This window comes from Carcharhinus amblyrhynchos, chromosome 32 (genome assembly GCF_965287045.1).
Source record: "Carcharhinus amblyrhynchos chromosome 32, sCarAmb.v2.hapA, whole genome shotgun sequence".
Taxonomy (NCBI): domain Eukaryota; kingdom Metazoa; phylum Chordata; class Chondrichthyes; order Carcharhiniformes; family Carcharhinidae; genus Carcharhinus; species Carcharhinus amblyrhynchos.
Genome location: NC_137355.1, coordinates 22,673,898 through 22,689,462, shown reverse-complemented (window position 1 = coordinate 22,689,462; position 15,565 = coordinate 22,673,898). Strand labels below are relative to the sequence as shown.

At 45.7% G+C, this 15,565-nt stretch overlaps 1 protein-coding gene across 2 annotated transcripts in view; it reads left to right on the top strand.

The window, feature by feature from the left end:
• Window positions 1–15,565, top strand: part of LOC145360738 (neogenin-like) — a 181,185-nt gene that overhangs the window by 40,255 nt on the left and 125,365 nt on the right. For both annotated transcript variants that reach the window (XM_080216120.1, XM_080216119.1), the window contains exon 2: window positions 9,146–9,463. In XM_080216120.1, the coding sequence (XP_080072246.1) occupies window positions 9,146–9,463 (318 nt within the window). The remainder of the gene's footprint in view (window positions 1–9,145; window positions 9,464–15,565) is intronic.

Sequence of the window (15,565 nt, the reverse complement as noted above, 5' to 3'; positions counted from 1 at the left end):
ACAGGGTGATTTGGTTAAATAGTGCTGGGGAATGCAAGCAATGAGAGATGATGAAATTCAGGACTCTCCGAGCACAGACTCTTTAATTTACATTGTAGGTTAGTAGGAGGAGACCAGAGCTGCTGCTAATAAAACACTTAGTCTGATTTAATAGGCTTGTTTGAAGTGGTGCACTGGTTGCACATGATTATACTTCCCCAGTTGGCTTCTATCTGTGATTCTGCTCTCTGACCAACCTCTTCTTTATCCCTGCTTCATTATAAAACTCTACCACATACAGAATTCCATCATTCTCAGTCTCTGTGCCCTTTTCTCTCTTTGTCTCCTAGCCAATGCTTTGTCTGTTTGTGTCTTATTTTCTTTCTACCTCTCTCTCTCTATCTCTCTGCTCCCCAGCCCGCCTTTCTGTCCGCTTCCCATGTTTTTCCTTTCTGCTTCTTGTTTCTCTGTCCCATTTTGTTGTCTACTGCTTCTTCATAGAATCCCAATAGTACAAAAGGAGGCCATTTGGCCCATCGAGTCTGCACCAATCACAATCACTCTCCCAGGCCCTAACCCCATAACTCCACTTATTTACCCTGACACTAAAAGGCAATTTATCATGGCCAATCTACCTAACCCGCACACCTTTTGGACTGTGGGAGGAAATCCACGCAGACACAGGGAGAATGTGCAGACTCCACACAGACAGTGACCTAAGCCGGTAATCGAACCTGGGTCCCTGGCGCTGAGACAGCAGTGCTAACCACTGTGCCACCATGGTTCTTAGGCATTTCGTTGTCTGCCACTTCTTCTTCAACAGTCTGTATGAATTGAGGCTGACTGCTTTCCAGTCTGGTTTGTTGGGTTGTGTAATGGCTGGTGTCCGGTGTGTGATCTGGAGACTCTGTCACATGCAGGGTAGGTGGTGCTGAAGGGTTGGCTGGATGGGCTGTTTGGATGGTATACCTTCACCTCTACACGTTCCTGACAAAATCTCCTGTGTTTGGTGCCTTACTAAATAAATTACCCCCATTTGGTTTCCAGTGAGTTGGTGGGACATTTAAACTTGTCAGGAAAGCTTTCAGAACCTCCCTAAAATATTTCTGCTGTCCTCATGCCCTGTCCTGTGTCAGCCATTTAAACATGTGGAGCTGGTTTTGAGTGAATAGTAGGGGTATATCTGCGCCTTCTATATTGCTTTCTTTGTCACAGAATCCTACAGTGTAGAAGGAGTCATACGGTCCATCGAGTCTGCAGCAATCACAATCCCACCCAGGCCCTATTTCTGTAAACCCATATATTTACCCTGCTAATCCCCCTGACTTAAGGTCAATTTATCATGGCTGATCAACCTAACCTGCACATCTTTGGGCTGTGGGAGGAAACCCACGCAGTCATGGGGAGAACCTGCTGACTCTGTACTGGCAGTGACCCGAGGCTGGAATTTAACCCCAGTCCCTGGAGCTGTGAGATAGCAGTGCTAACCACTGTGCTGCAGTCCAAATCTCTTTCTTTCTGTCATATTTCTCTCTCACTGTTTACCTCTCTCTTGCTCTGTGTCCATCTCTGGCTAACTCCTCTCAATTCCTCTGCTTCTCCCTGTTATTAGCGGCTCTCTGTGTTGTACGTACACTACCTCAGTAAGTATCTAGTGTAGCAGTGTTTTCTAATGATACTGAATATGGGCGGCTCAGTGTTGTGTGTTCCAGGTTCTGATGATGTGCATACACTGTAACCTGTGCTCCATTAGAAGTGTTGGGTCCCAGGGGCTTACTGTAAGGTGGTGTGATTTTAATTGTAAGTCGGTGCCACGACCTCAAGTCTGAAAACATGGTCTGTTTAAGAAGGTACTAGGTCAGTTGGTTGTCATGTAGTGAGCTCTTCATTAAGGAGCTGTTCAAATACAATTATTCTTAACCGAGTTCATCAGTTCTTATAAATGTCAATGAGGTGATGTATGTATATGCGAGTGTGTGAGACACCCCTGCTTCACTGAATGTGAATCTTAATTGCTAGGTCTTTACTGGCAGGTTCTAGTGCATTGCCCCAGTATGTATTGTATTAGGGGCAGGAGGAGTATGCTGGGGAGTTACTGATCGTCATCTGAAGTTGCACATATGGAATAGACAGCAGAGTGAAAGACAAGGGGGCAGCACCTTGGGTAGAGGAGAAATCTAACAGTGGGATGAGGGTGGTTTGGAGTGGATGAACCAAGTGATTTTCTTTATTCGTTCAAGGACTGCAGTCATCCTGGTTGAACTCATTTATTGCCTAGCCCTAATTTCTCTAAAGAGCTACCTCCATGAATTGCTGCAGTCCAGGAAGACCCAGAGTTGGAAGGGAGTTCCAGGATTTTGACACAGCGATAGTAAAGGAATGGTGATATAGTTCCAATTCGGGAGCTGGTGGCGTTCCCATGCAGCTTTTTCAAAACATTCATTGATGGGATATCGGTGTTGCTGGCTGGGCCACTATTTATTGCCCATCCCTAATTGCCCTTGAACTGAATAGCTAGCTAGGTCACTTAGGAGTCAGCCACACTGGATCTGGATTTGTAGATCAAACTGGATAAGGATGGCAGACTTCCTTACTTGAAGGACGTTAGTGAACTAGATGGGTTTTACAAGAATCAACAATGGTTTCAATGTGAGCATTAGAATTTAATTGAAATATCATCACCTGCCATTACCCCAGCCTCTGACCTACTCTTGTAGCCACAGTACTTATATAGCTGGTCCAGTTCAGTTAATGGTATTGCTCAGGATGTTGATAGTGGGGGATTCAGTGATGGTAATGCTATTGAATGTCAAGGGTGATGGTTAGATTTTCTCTTGTTGGGGAGGATTGGAACTTAGGTGACGAGTAACATTTGCATCTCATCAGCTCAAGCCTGGGTGTTGTCCTGGTTTTGCTGCATTTGGATACAGACTGTTTCAATAGGTGAGCCAAGATGTACAATGAGTAGCTGCTTATCCCCAACACATTTAGCTGCAAATCAACCAAAGGATGCTACGATCTCCTGACTGCTCCCAGTGAGGAGGTTGCAGCCTGAACTTCCCATTTTGTAAGGAGATGATGTGGAGTGGTTTTGATAAGGCCAGGAACTGGCATGAGAGATACGACGGGACTGGAGGAGTGTATCAAGTCTGTCAGTGATGACCTTTTGAGAAACTTCTCACAATTTGATCGAGTTAACTTCAGATTGGGCAGATCTTGTTGAAGCTGGCCACATTTGTTCTGTCAGAACTCCTCCAGTTCCATCATGTCTCTTATATCAGTCATTCAGTGTTAGCGATCTCCCAGAGCTTCCTGCCCTCTGTCTCCAATTCACTTAACTCTCAACATTTCAAACCAAGTGCTGTTTAAAAGAGGATAACTTGCTATCACTGGGAAATATGGTATCATTTTCTTCTGGTCCTGACAGCAACTGGCTTGAAGAACTCGCTGAGATTGTGTATGAGGTAGCTTTAGTGATATCAAGAAGCGCTAAGCGCAAGTTAAGAAAAGTGAACAATAACTTGGGCGAGGTATTGGAGGTTACTGCTACATCTGAAATTATATTCCAGTATCACCATGAAGTGAAGAGAAAAAGGTTTGTGTAACTGTATGCGTATTGAAACTCGGTGTTATTTGATGAGGTGGAGATTGGCAAAAGGTTGTCACTGCATCACCTTCATTTGGCCTTTGAAGTCTATCTGTGTTTTGAAATGGAAGAACAAAGTTGCTATAAAACAGGAAATGCATGAGGAACATATTGGGATGTTTGGTGGAGGAATCTGCATGAAATACACGTCTCCCTCGTAAAGAACGCTCTCCCGCTGCTCTGCAAGCTTTTTATTTATCACATCAAATAGCAATTCTTACAAAGCTCCCATACTCCTTTTCAGAGGATGTTAATGATTTCAAGGCACCAATTAAAGAGCAGGATGTTTTGTCTTGGCCACCATTCTTAGGCAACAATATCAAACAACAATCTGGAATGTTGTGGTGCACAAAATGAATATCACACTGGCTGAGGAGGCAGCAAGAGATCCATTTGTATGTGAAGCATGTCGAGATGGTTCTGAGAACCTTCTATTGATTTCTTTTCAATTTTTCTCCCTTTCTCATTTCCCGACTCTCCAAAATTAACAAAGCCCTTCAAAGAATGAAATTGGATTAAACTGAAGTAAGTCAGCACCAAGTTAAAATTTCACATGGTAAACCTTTCCTGGGTTTGGGTGTTGGGTAAGGGTGGCTGCACTCCAAGACGGAACCAGGAACATCACTGTAAGCCAGAGATGATAATAAGGCAAAGAGTATAATTATCTCGGAGAGTTAAACCTCACTCTAATGGTAGAAGACTTAGTAACCTAACTGGCATCTTTTTTATGCTGTCCAGAGAGCATCATTGTGAGGAAATCAGACTAACAACAGGGGAGATTCCAGGAGTAATGCAGGATATCGGGAAAGAGGAGTTACTTAGCCCAACAGTATGAGAAAGCTGAGCTCGAAGTACAGATGCAGTTAGATAATACTCTTGCACCATTTGGCCCCATACTCTTTTCCTAATTTGTACCATCAATCCAGACCCATTCCAAGTAACACTTAAGATATAGTTCCACATTTATGACCTTGTATGCTGAAGACACAGTTAGACCCACATAAATATTCTGGGGGAAAGTTCCTGAAGATGCTGAATATAGAATCATGGATTCCCTGCAGTGCAGAAAGAGGCCATCTAACCCATTGAGTCTGCACCAGCTCTCCGACAGAGCATCTTGTCCAGGCCCTATCCCCATAACCCCACGTATTTACTGCACTAATCCCCCTAACCTACATATCTTTAGACAGTATGGCATGGCCAATCCACAAGGACAACATATAAAGTTGGAGGAGTGGTAGATAGTGAAGAGGGGTATCATAGTTTACAGATAGACTTGGACAAGTTGCAGAGCTGGGCTGAGAGGTGGCGGATGGAGTTTAATGCGGAAAAGTGTGAGGTAATTCACTTTGGCAGGAATGACAGATGTGTAGAGTATAGGGCTAATGGTAGGACTCTGAATAGTGTTGACGAACAGAGGGATCTAGGTGTATATGTGCATAGATCCCTGAAAGTTGGAAATCAAGTTGATAAGGTTGTTAGGAAGGCATACAGTGTCTTGGCGTTTATTGGTAGGGGGATTGAATTTAGGAGCCGCAACGTCATGTTGCAACTGTGCAAAACTCTGGTGCTGCCGCACTTGGAGTATTGTGTACAGTTCTGGTCCCCACATTACAGGAAGGATGTGGAGGCTTTGGAGAGGGTGTAGAGGAGGTTTACCAGGATGTTGCCTGGTATGGAGGGGAGGTCCTATGAGGAGAGACTGAGGGATTTGGGGTTGTTTTTGTTGGAAAGAAGGCGGCTAAGAGGAGACCTTATTGAAACATACAAGATGATTAGAGGTTTAGATAGGGTGGACAGTGATAGCCTTTTTCCTCGGATGGAGAAAGCTAGCACGAGGGGACATAGCTTTAAATTAAGGGGTGGTAGTTATAGGATGGATGTCAGAGGTAGGTTCTTTACCCAGAGGGTGGTGAGGGATTGGAATGCTCTGCCTGCTGCAGTTGTAGATGTGCCTAGTTTGGGGGCGTTTAAGAGGTCCGTGGATGGGTTTATGGATGGAAAGGGATTGGTTTAGGTTAGAGGGTCATTGCTTTTTTCTTAATTGGTCAGCGCAACATCATGGGCCGAAGGGCCTGTTCTGCGCTGTAATGTTCTATGTTCTAAACTCCACACAGACAGTCATCCAAGGCTTGAACACAGGTCCCTGGTGCTGTGAGGCAGCAATGCTAACCACTGACATCGTGCTGACTCTCACTGGGATCCAGTTCCTGAAGATGCTGACTCTCACTGGGATCCAGTTCCTGAAGGTGCTGACTCTCACTGGGATCCAGTTCGTGAAGGTGCTGACTCTCACTGGGATACAGTTCCTGAAGGTGCTGACTCTCACTGGGATCCAGTTCCTGACGGTGCTGACTCTCACTGGGATCCAGTTCCTGACGGTGCTGACTCTCACTGGGATCCAGTTCCTGAAGGTGCTGACTCTCACTGGGATCCAGTTCCTGAAGGTGCTGACTCTCACTGGGATCCAGTTCGTGAAGGTGCTGACTCTCACTGGGATACAGTTCGTGAAGGTGCTGACTCTCACTGGGATCCAGTTCCTGAAGGTGCTGACTCTCACTGGGATCCAGTTCCTGAAGGTGCTGACTCTCACTGGGATCCAGTTTGTGAAGGTGCTGACTCTCACTGGGATCCAGTTCCTGAAGGTGCTGACTCTCACTGGGATCCAGTTCCTGAAGGTGCTGACTCTCACTGGGATCCAGTTCCTGAAGGTGCTGACTCTCACTGGGGGACAGTTCCTGAAGGTGCTGACTCTCACTGGGATCCAGTTCCTGAAGGTGCTGAGTCTCACTGGGGGACAGTTCCTGAAGGTGCTGACTCTCACTGGGATCCAGTTCGTGAAGGTGCTGACTCTCACTGGGATCCAGTTCGTGAAGGTGCTGACTCTCACTGGGATACAGTTCCTGAAGGTGCTGACTCTCACTGGGATCCAGTTCCTGAAGGTGCTGACTCTCACTGGGATACAGTTCCTGAAGGTGCTGACTCTCACTGGGATCCAGTTCGTGAAGGTGCTGACTCTCACTGGGATACAGTTCCTGAAGGTGCTGACTCTCACTGGGATACAGTTCCTGAAGGTGCTGACTCTCACTGGGATACAGTTCCTGAAGGTGCTGACTCTCACTGGGGGCGGTTTAATAAATGTAAAAAAGTTGGTCTTTGGAGTTGTGTCCCTGACATATTCTGAGCAATTTGTTTGACTCTTAATTGCCCTCTGAATTCTTCGGTCTAAGGGTAATGATAGATGAAAAACAAAGGCTAGCCTTGTCAGCGACATCCACATCCTGTGAAAGAATGGCAAAAACAGCAAATCAGAGTGAGTACAGGTAACAACACAGACTGCGGATGGTAGATGGAGCATCCAGGTTAATAACAACTCCTTCCTTTACTGAATTCTTTGATAAGATGTAGGCATTGCTGTTTAAGGGGCATTCTTTGCTGATTTCTAATTTCACTTAAACTGGATGGTTTACTCAATCATTTCAGAGGGGCAGTTAAGAGTCAAAGAGGTTTGCAGCATGGAAACAGGCCCTTCGGCCCAACTTGTCCATGCTGCCCTTTTTTTTAAACCCCTAAACTGATCCCAATTGCTCGCATTTGGCCCATATCCCTATCGTACTCATGTAACTATCTAAATGCTATTTAAAAGATAAAATTGTACCGTCTTCTACTACTACCTCTGGCAGCTTGTTCCAGAGAGTCACCACTCAAAAAAATTGCCCCTCTGGACACTTTTGTATCTCTCCCCACTCACCTTAAACCTATGCCCTCTAGTTTTAGACTTCTCTACCTTTGGGAAAAGATATTGACTATGTACCTTGTCTTTGCCCCTCATTATTTTATAGACCTGTATAAGATCACCCCTTAGCCTCCTACACTCCAGAGAAAAAAGTCCCAGTCTATTCAGCCTCTCCTTATAAGTCAATCCATCAAGTCCCGATAGCATCCTAGTAAATCTTTTCTGCACTCTTTCTAGTTTAATAATATCCTTTCTATAATAGGGTGACCAGAATTGCACACAGTATTCCAAGTGTAGCCTTACCAATGTCTTGTACAACTTCAACAAGATGTCCCAACTCCTGTATTCAGTCTCATTGCTGTGATTCTGGAGTCACGTGTAGGCCAGACCAGGTGAGGACAGCAAATTTCCTTCCCTAAAGAACAATAGTGAACCAGATATTTTTATACAACTATTGATGATAGCTTAATGGTCACCATAACCGGGATAACAGATTTTATTAATTTAAATTCCACCAACTGCTGTGGTGGAATTTAAACCCATTAACCCAAGCCTCTAGATTACTGATAGAAAGGAGAATGCTGTGGAAATTGGGAAATCTGAATAACAAAAAATGTGGGAAATAGGTTATGGCAGCATCTGTGGCGAGAAACAGAGTTAATGTTTTAGGCTCGTGACCTTTCATCAGAACTGGGAAAAATTAGAAATGTAATAGGCTAAATGGATAAAACGTCTGGATCTGAGGTTTTAGTCACTGGGCCATGATGGAAGCAGTTATTATTGTGGAACCATCTTACTGAGAGCCTGAGAGGTTTGGTTATTGTGAAGGGTCATGTCCCTGACATATACGCCCTTGAATTCTCTGAGCTAGCAGTCTGGTGCTCAGTCTGAAGGGTTTCTCGATGGAAGATCGGATCAGCTGAAGTGGAATTAAACAGTCGGAGGGTGCTCAGAGCCGCTAACAAGACCCAGCACAGCACCAGTGTTTAATGTGTTGATCAGCATTGCTTTAAGGAACCAAGTGACACATTTTCAGTGAGAACAGTGGGTTTTATTTCATGTTAATAATTGTGTGTGTGTGTCAGGCTGGGTTTCATGTTCCAGTGTGTTGAATTTTCCTGTAGGAGAAGCACAGCTTCAGTGTGCACCTGATTTGCATTTCTGAAATCGAAATTACATTTTACATTGGGTCTGGCCATCCCCGCCATAGCCCCCAGTCACATTGCAAATCTCCATCCCAATTCATTTCACTTGCTTTCCAGCCACATTTTCAATTCCCCATTTCCTCTCCCTTCTCCTAAAGACTTGAACCTTTGTAGTGGTGTGCAGCTCCCTGGGTGCAAGCAGTCCCTTTAGTTCCTCACCCAAATAACTATCCTCCATAACGATGTGATGAACAGGTGAACAGTGACCCATCACATCCGAGCTAACCTTCAGCTGCCATCTGTTTATTTGCTTTCCTGGTGAACTCTCTGAGTCGTCACTTGGAGTGAAAGTTTTGGTTAATTTCCTACCCTTCTCTACACTGAAATGAACAGCGGTGCCTCTAGTGCTGCCCTAGCTGAGGTCAGTTAACTCAGATGAGGCTAGATGCTGTATAAGGTTCCTATTGTGTGAACACACCACATTGGGTGGTGATTTCAGCTGATTTCTTCATTCAGAGAGAACTTTTGGCCTGGCTGCATTCCTACTGTTAACCATTTTCATTTTAATTGTACAGTGCTTAGTTTGCAGAAACATTAAATGTTCTTTAAATTTACTGTCGCTTCTCCCTTTCTCTACAGAGTCTGTCATCCGAACATTCACCCCTTTCTACTTCACGATGGAGCCAGCGGACACTCTAGCGATACGAGGGTCCTCGGTTGTACTGAACTGTTCAGTGTTTGCTGAACCCAGTGCCAAAATTGAATGGAGAAAAGATGGGACATTCCTAAACCTGGTTTCAGATGAACGCAGGCAGATGCTTCCAGAAGGTTCACTGTTGATACGGAGTGTGGTACATTCCAAACACCACAAACCTGATGAAGGATTTTATCAGTGTGTCGCCACTATCGATAGCCTGGGGACCATTGTGAGTAGGACTGCCAAGATGTCAGTGGCAGGTGGGTACTGTGTGCAGCATTATCTTTGGGAGCAGCTACTGTCACTCTCTAATTTGTGCATCAGCTGAGGCAATTGTTTTCATTAGATTCTGACAACCTTTCTGTGCTATGTGCTCACCTGCAGGTTCAGTGTCTAAATCCCAATCCTGTATTGGATATAATAATTGCACTCCCCCTTCTCTTTCAACCAGTTTAAATGTTGCTCCCTCTTGCCCCTCCCCATTATGAGTATTCATTGCAGTTGATTGCATATGTTTTGCTGGCTAAGCTCTGTAATCTTGTGCTCTTGCTGACCTGCATCTGATATTTCTGGGTTCCACCTTGAAATCTGGGAGGGGGTGATGGAGGCGAGAGGAAGAGTTTGCAAATGGAAACTCTTCCTCTGGGTTTCAGTGCCTCGGTTTGGAGACGTGTCATGTTGGTGGGATTATGATGTGTTGGATGCTTGGCTGACCCCTCGCCTCCTTGGACTAGCTGCACTGTGCAGAAAATAATGAGCTGGGTGAGAGACAGTATCAACACACTGTGACGGGCTCTCGAAGTGTGTTTCAGATAAACGTGGAGAAAGCCCACAGTTTATGGAACAAGCTTTCTTGATGTTTGGTTTTCTAATCCACACAGACAAAGCAAGCACATTCACTCAGCAGTATTTCTCTTAACGGTTCAAGAGAGCCAGGAATGCAATTCCTAATATCAAGTGACCATTATGTTGACAACAGTTACCTGCCAAGTGAGCAAGTAAAAGTTATATATGACTTTATTGAGGCTCCAGAGGAAGTTAGAGCAACACAGATTCTTATTTGATATGGTGACGATTGACTAATGTTGCTGACTCTCACTGGGATCCAGTTCCTGAAGGTGCTGACTCTCACTGGGATACAGTCCCTGAAGGTGTGACTCTCACTGGGATCCAGTTCCTGAAGGTGCTGACTCTCACTGGGATACAGTCCCTGATGGTGTGACTCTCACTGGGATCCAGTTCCTGAAGGTGCTGACTCTCACTGGGATACAGTTCCTGAAGGTGTGACTCTCACTGGGATCCAGTTCCTGAAGGTGCTGACTCTCACTGGGATACAGTTCCTGAAGGTGCTGACTCTCACTGGGATCCAGTTCCTGAAGGTGCTGACTCTCACTGGGATCCAGTTCCTGAAGGGGCTGACTCTCACTGGGATACAGTTCGTGAAGGTGCTGACTCTCACTGGGATCCAGTTCCTGAAGGGGCTGACTCTCACTGGGATACAGTTCCTGAAGGTGCTGACTCTCACTGGGATACAGTTCCTGAAGGTGCTGACTCTCACTGGGATCCAGTTCCTGAAGGTGCTGACTCTCACTGGGATCCAGTTCCTGAAGGTGCTGACTCTCACTGGGATACAGTTCCTGAAGGTGCTGACACTCACTGGGATACAGTTCCTGAAGGTGCTGACTCTCACTGGGATACAGTTCCTGAAGGTGCTGACTCTCACTGGGATACAGTTCCTGAAGGTGCTGACTCTCACTGGGATCCAGTTCCTGAAGGTGCTGACTCTCACTGGGATCCAGTTCCTGAAGGTGCTGACTCTCACTGGGATCCAGTTCCTGAAGGTGCTGACTCTCACTGGGATCCAGTTCCTGAAGGTGCTGACTCTCACTGGGATACAGTTCGTGAAGGTGCTGACTCTCACTGGGATACAGTTCCTGAAGGTGCTGACTCTCACTGGGATACAGTTCCTGAAGGTGCTGACTCTCACTGGGATCCAGTTCCTGAAGGTGCTGACTCTCACTGGGATACAGTTCGTGAAGGTGCTGACTCTCACTGGGATACAGTTCGTGAAGGTGCTGACTCTCACTGGGATCCAGTTCGTGAAGGTGCTGACTCTCACTGGGATACAGTTCCTGAAGGTGCTGTTTCTCACTGGGATACAGTTCCTGAAGGTGCTGACTCTCACTGGGATCCAGTTCCTGAAGGTGCTGACTCTCATTGGGGGACTGTTCCTGAAGGTGCTGACTCTCACTGGGATCCAGTTCGTGAAGGTGCTGACTCTCACTGGGATCCAGTTCGTGAAGGTGCTGACTCTCACTGGGATACAGTTCGTGAAGGTGCTGACTCTCACTGGGATCCAGTTCCTGAAGGTGCTGACTCTCACTGGGATCCAGTTCCTGACGGTGCTGACTCTCACTGGGATCCAGTTCCTGAAGGTGCTGACTCTCATTGGGATACAGTTCCTGAAGGTGCTGACTCTCACTGGGATACAGTTCCTGAAGGTGCTGACTCTCACTGGGATACAGTTCCTGAAGGTGCTGACTCTCACTGGGATCCAGTTCCTGAAGGTGCTGACTCTCACTGGGATCCAGTTCCTGAAGGTGCTGACTCTCACTGGGATACAGTTCCTGAAGGTGCTGACTCTCACTGGGATCCAGTTCCTGAAGGTGCTGACTCTCACTGGGATCCAGTTCCTGAAGGTGCTGACTCTCACTGGGATCCAGTTCCTGAAGGTGCTGACTCTCACTGGGATCCAGTTCCTGAAGGTGCTGACTCTCACTGGGATCCAGTTCCTGAAGGTGCTGACTCTCACTGGGGAACAGTTCCTGAAGATGCTGAAAATATGCCACTAAAGTCGCACTAACCCCTATTTCCTGCACATGTCCCATATCCTTAAATGCAATGATATTTAAAATATTCGTCCAAGTATATTTTAAAAGTAGTAAAGTTTCTAGCTTCCACAACCTTCCCAGGCAGTGCATTCCAGACTGTCGCCTCTGAATCTCCTCACCCTTACCCTAAAACCGTGGCCCCTCATGATTGACCCCTCAACTCAGGGGAACAGCTGATTCCTACTCATCCTGTCCACGCCCCTGATATACATTCTGTAGGTTGGTTGGATTCTGTGCGGGCACATGTTGGGTCAAGAGCAGCATTTTTGGTTGAACTCTGTTCTCACTCTAACCTTGGGCTGCTGAGATTAGCTGTAATGTTTCGGCTGCTGTCTTGTCTGGGATCCGTGTGGCCAGCACAGGGAATGAGTTTAATGTGGACCTTCTGCTCTGTGCACATCATCTTCATGCTTGTTGGTCAATTTACCAACTGTGGCAGGCAAGAGCTGCTGTGTGCGGAGATTGACAGGAGTCAGGCGAGGAAAACCACGCTGACAGCAGTGACATTCCTGGTTGAATAATTCAAACCCAGTGAAGTTTTTGTATATTCATTAGAACGGCTCGATCCATCCTGAACGTGAATATTTATATTCTGCTCAGACGTGTAGTATCTTTTTGCTGTTGTTCTGGGCTGGTTTGGGCTTTGTAAATCAGGCAGTGTTTGAATTGAATGAGTGATTGTAACGTCATGGCTGAGAGTTTTGTCAATAATTGTACCTTCACTTTTCCATTTAATTTAAACGGTGTTTCGGAACTCAGTTTCGCACCACGTCTGGCACGTTACTGATCAGCATGTCGAACTCCATCTTTCCTCCTGTCATACACAGGGGAGCTGTGAAACTCTGATGGAACTTGAAATTGCGCATGTTATTAGTCTTTAGTAAATTATACAGTGTTGCAGGCATGTCATTGTAGAAGTCATTCTGCTGAATATAATAATTATCGTATGTCCATCAGTTTCCTGTTTTTGAGATAGCAGCAATTCCTGTGTGACATGGTGAAGCCAGTACTGTCAGCCCTGCACTCCACCCAACAGCCTATCATTTCACTTTGTTCTTTTGTCCCTTTCTCCTTCCCCTGAAGATGTCGGGTCTCGTTGGGTTATGTGTTGACTGGTACCAGTTGCTTTCCCCAGTGATGCTTGCCAAGAGGTTATCACAGCTGCTGGCCCTGACTAAGGTAGCTCACTCTGACAGATTGGCTGTCCAGCCTTGAAGCTCTCTGCTTCATGAGACATAGGTCCACACTGCCTTATCTTAATCCATTGGGCTTTATACATTGTGATGGAAAGCAATCGATTGAGGGTATTTTACAGAAATCAACCAAGAGATGGTATTTCATCCATTGCAATCGGCATTTCAAACGTCCAGTTCTCATTGGCATTTCATTCCAATTTTGTGACATTTCAGAATTTATTTTAAACATTAACTTCCTCCATGTCGGCTGTGGTTCTGTTGCTCGCACTCTTGCCTTTGGTTCAGAAGGTTGAAGTTTTACTCTGGAGAAACCAGAGCACATTACCTAGACACTCCAAGGAGTGCTGAGGGAATGCTGCAGTGCTGGAGGTGCCGTCTTTTGGTTAAGGTGTTAATCGTGTCTGCCCTATTAAGCAGGAGTAAGTTTCCCTTGGCACTTTTAAAAGAAGAGCAGCTGTCTGGGAGCTATCACCTTACATCATTAAAACAGATAATCTGAATATAATCATATTTCTGTTTGTGGGAGTTTGCTGTGCTCAACTTGCTGACTGTTTCCTACATGGCGACAGTGAATCCATTTCAGAAGTGCATTATTATCTGTAAGCTACTTTGAGGAATGCTTGCGGTCATGAAAGATGTTATAAAAACACAAGCCTCTCTCCCTGTTATATATGTTAGAAAAACATTTATAACATCATATATACTATTTAATGCACTGAGAGATCCCTGAAGTAGACATTGGATAAGTACAGTGGTGTTGGCCAAGCTGCCAGCAAAATTCTCTGATTCTCTTTAACTGGGACGTGGAATGTTTTAATCTCTAAGTGAACTGCAGTAACGGGCAGTTGGGCCCTCAGTTTAATGCACCAAGCAAGAAATGGCACCGCCTAAAATGTGATATTCCCTCAGTACTGCACTATTTGAGCTATCTTTCTATCTCTCAGATCTTGTAGAGCAGAATTTATTTTGCGATTTTTGGTTTATTTTGTTGGGAGAAACGTTGCAGCAATTTTTGTGTTGATTTGTTTCAGTGTGATGAGTTCTTACCCAGAACAAACAGCACCAAGTGTGGTTTGAAATGATATGGAGCAGACGCAGGTACTTCCAATTCTTGGTCTCTGTTTGAGTAACAAGAGCAGTGTTCCAATTATTCTCCGCTGCCATGGGCTTTGAAGTCCAAAAGGATCAGGGTTCCTGATCTTGATCACAATCCATTGACTTTTAAAATAAGATTCATAGAATCCCTACAGTATAGAAGGAGGCCATTCAGCCCATCAACAACAATCCCACCTAGGCTCTATCCCCATAAACTTTCATATTTACTCTGCTAATTCCCTTGACACTAACAGTCAATTTAGCATGGCCAGTGACATGGTGGCACAGTGGTTAGCACTGCTGCCTTGCAGCGCCAGGGACCTGGGTTCATTTCCAGCCTCAGGTGACTGTCTGTGTGGAGTTTGCACATTCTGTGTGGGTTTCTTCCGGATGCTCCGGTTTCCTCCCACAGCTGAAAGATCTGCTGGTTAGGTTGATTGCCCATGCTAAATTGACCCTTAGTGTTTGGGGATAGGGCATGGGTGGGATCGTTCTTGGTGCTGACTTGATGGGCCAAATGACCTTCGGCACCGTAGGAATTAAATGATGCAATCAACCTATCCTGCACATCTTTGGACTGTGGGAGAAAACTGGAGCACCCAGAGGAAACCCACACAGACATGGGGAGAATGTGCAAACTCCACACAGACAGTGACCCAAGCTGGGAATCGAATCCTGGTCCCTGGTGCTGTGAGGCAGCAGTGCTAACCACTGTGCTGCACTCAATAGTTGGTCAGAATTGAATTCAGTTTCTAATGCTTTGGTTGAACCCCATCTGGAGTAACTCCATTTTCAGGAAGGACGTTTTGGTATTGGTGAACCTGTGCTGCGCCCACTCCCAGAATGATACCAGGACTAAAGGATTAAACGATGAGGACAGCTTGTATGGACAGGGTTCCATTTCCTGGAGTATAGAAGGTTCAGGGGACCTCAGTAAGATGACTAAAGGCTAAATAGAGAGAAAGTACTTCCTCTGTTACGGCGGGGAGTCCAGAACAAAGGCATACAACTTTAAATGAATGCCAGGCTGTTCACCTCGCCACGTGAAGGCTGGTGAGAATCTGGGTCTTCCTGCAAAAACAGGAGGGGGCTGGGGGTCAGGGCTGAAGAGCAACAAGCGGCACCATTTTGGGTAGTAGAAGAGAGATGATAAGAAAGAAAATCTCTGAAATTGCAGCTA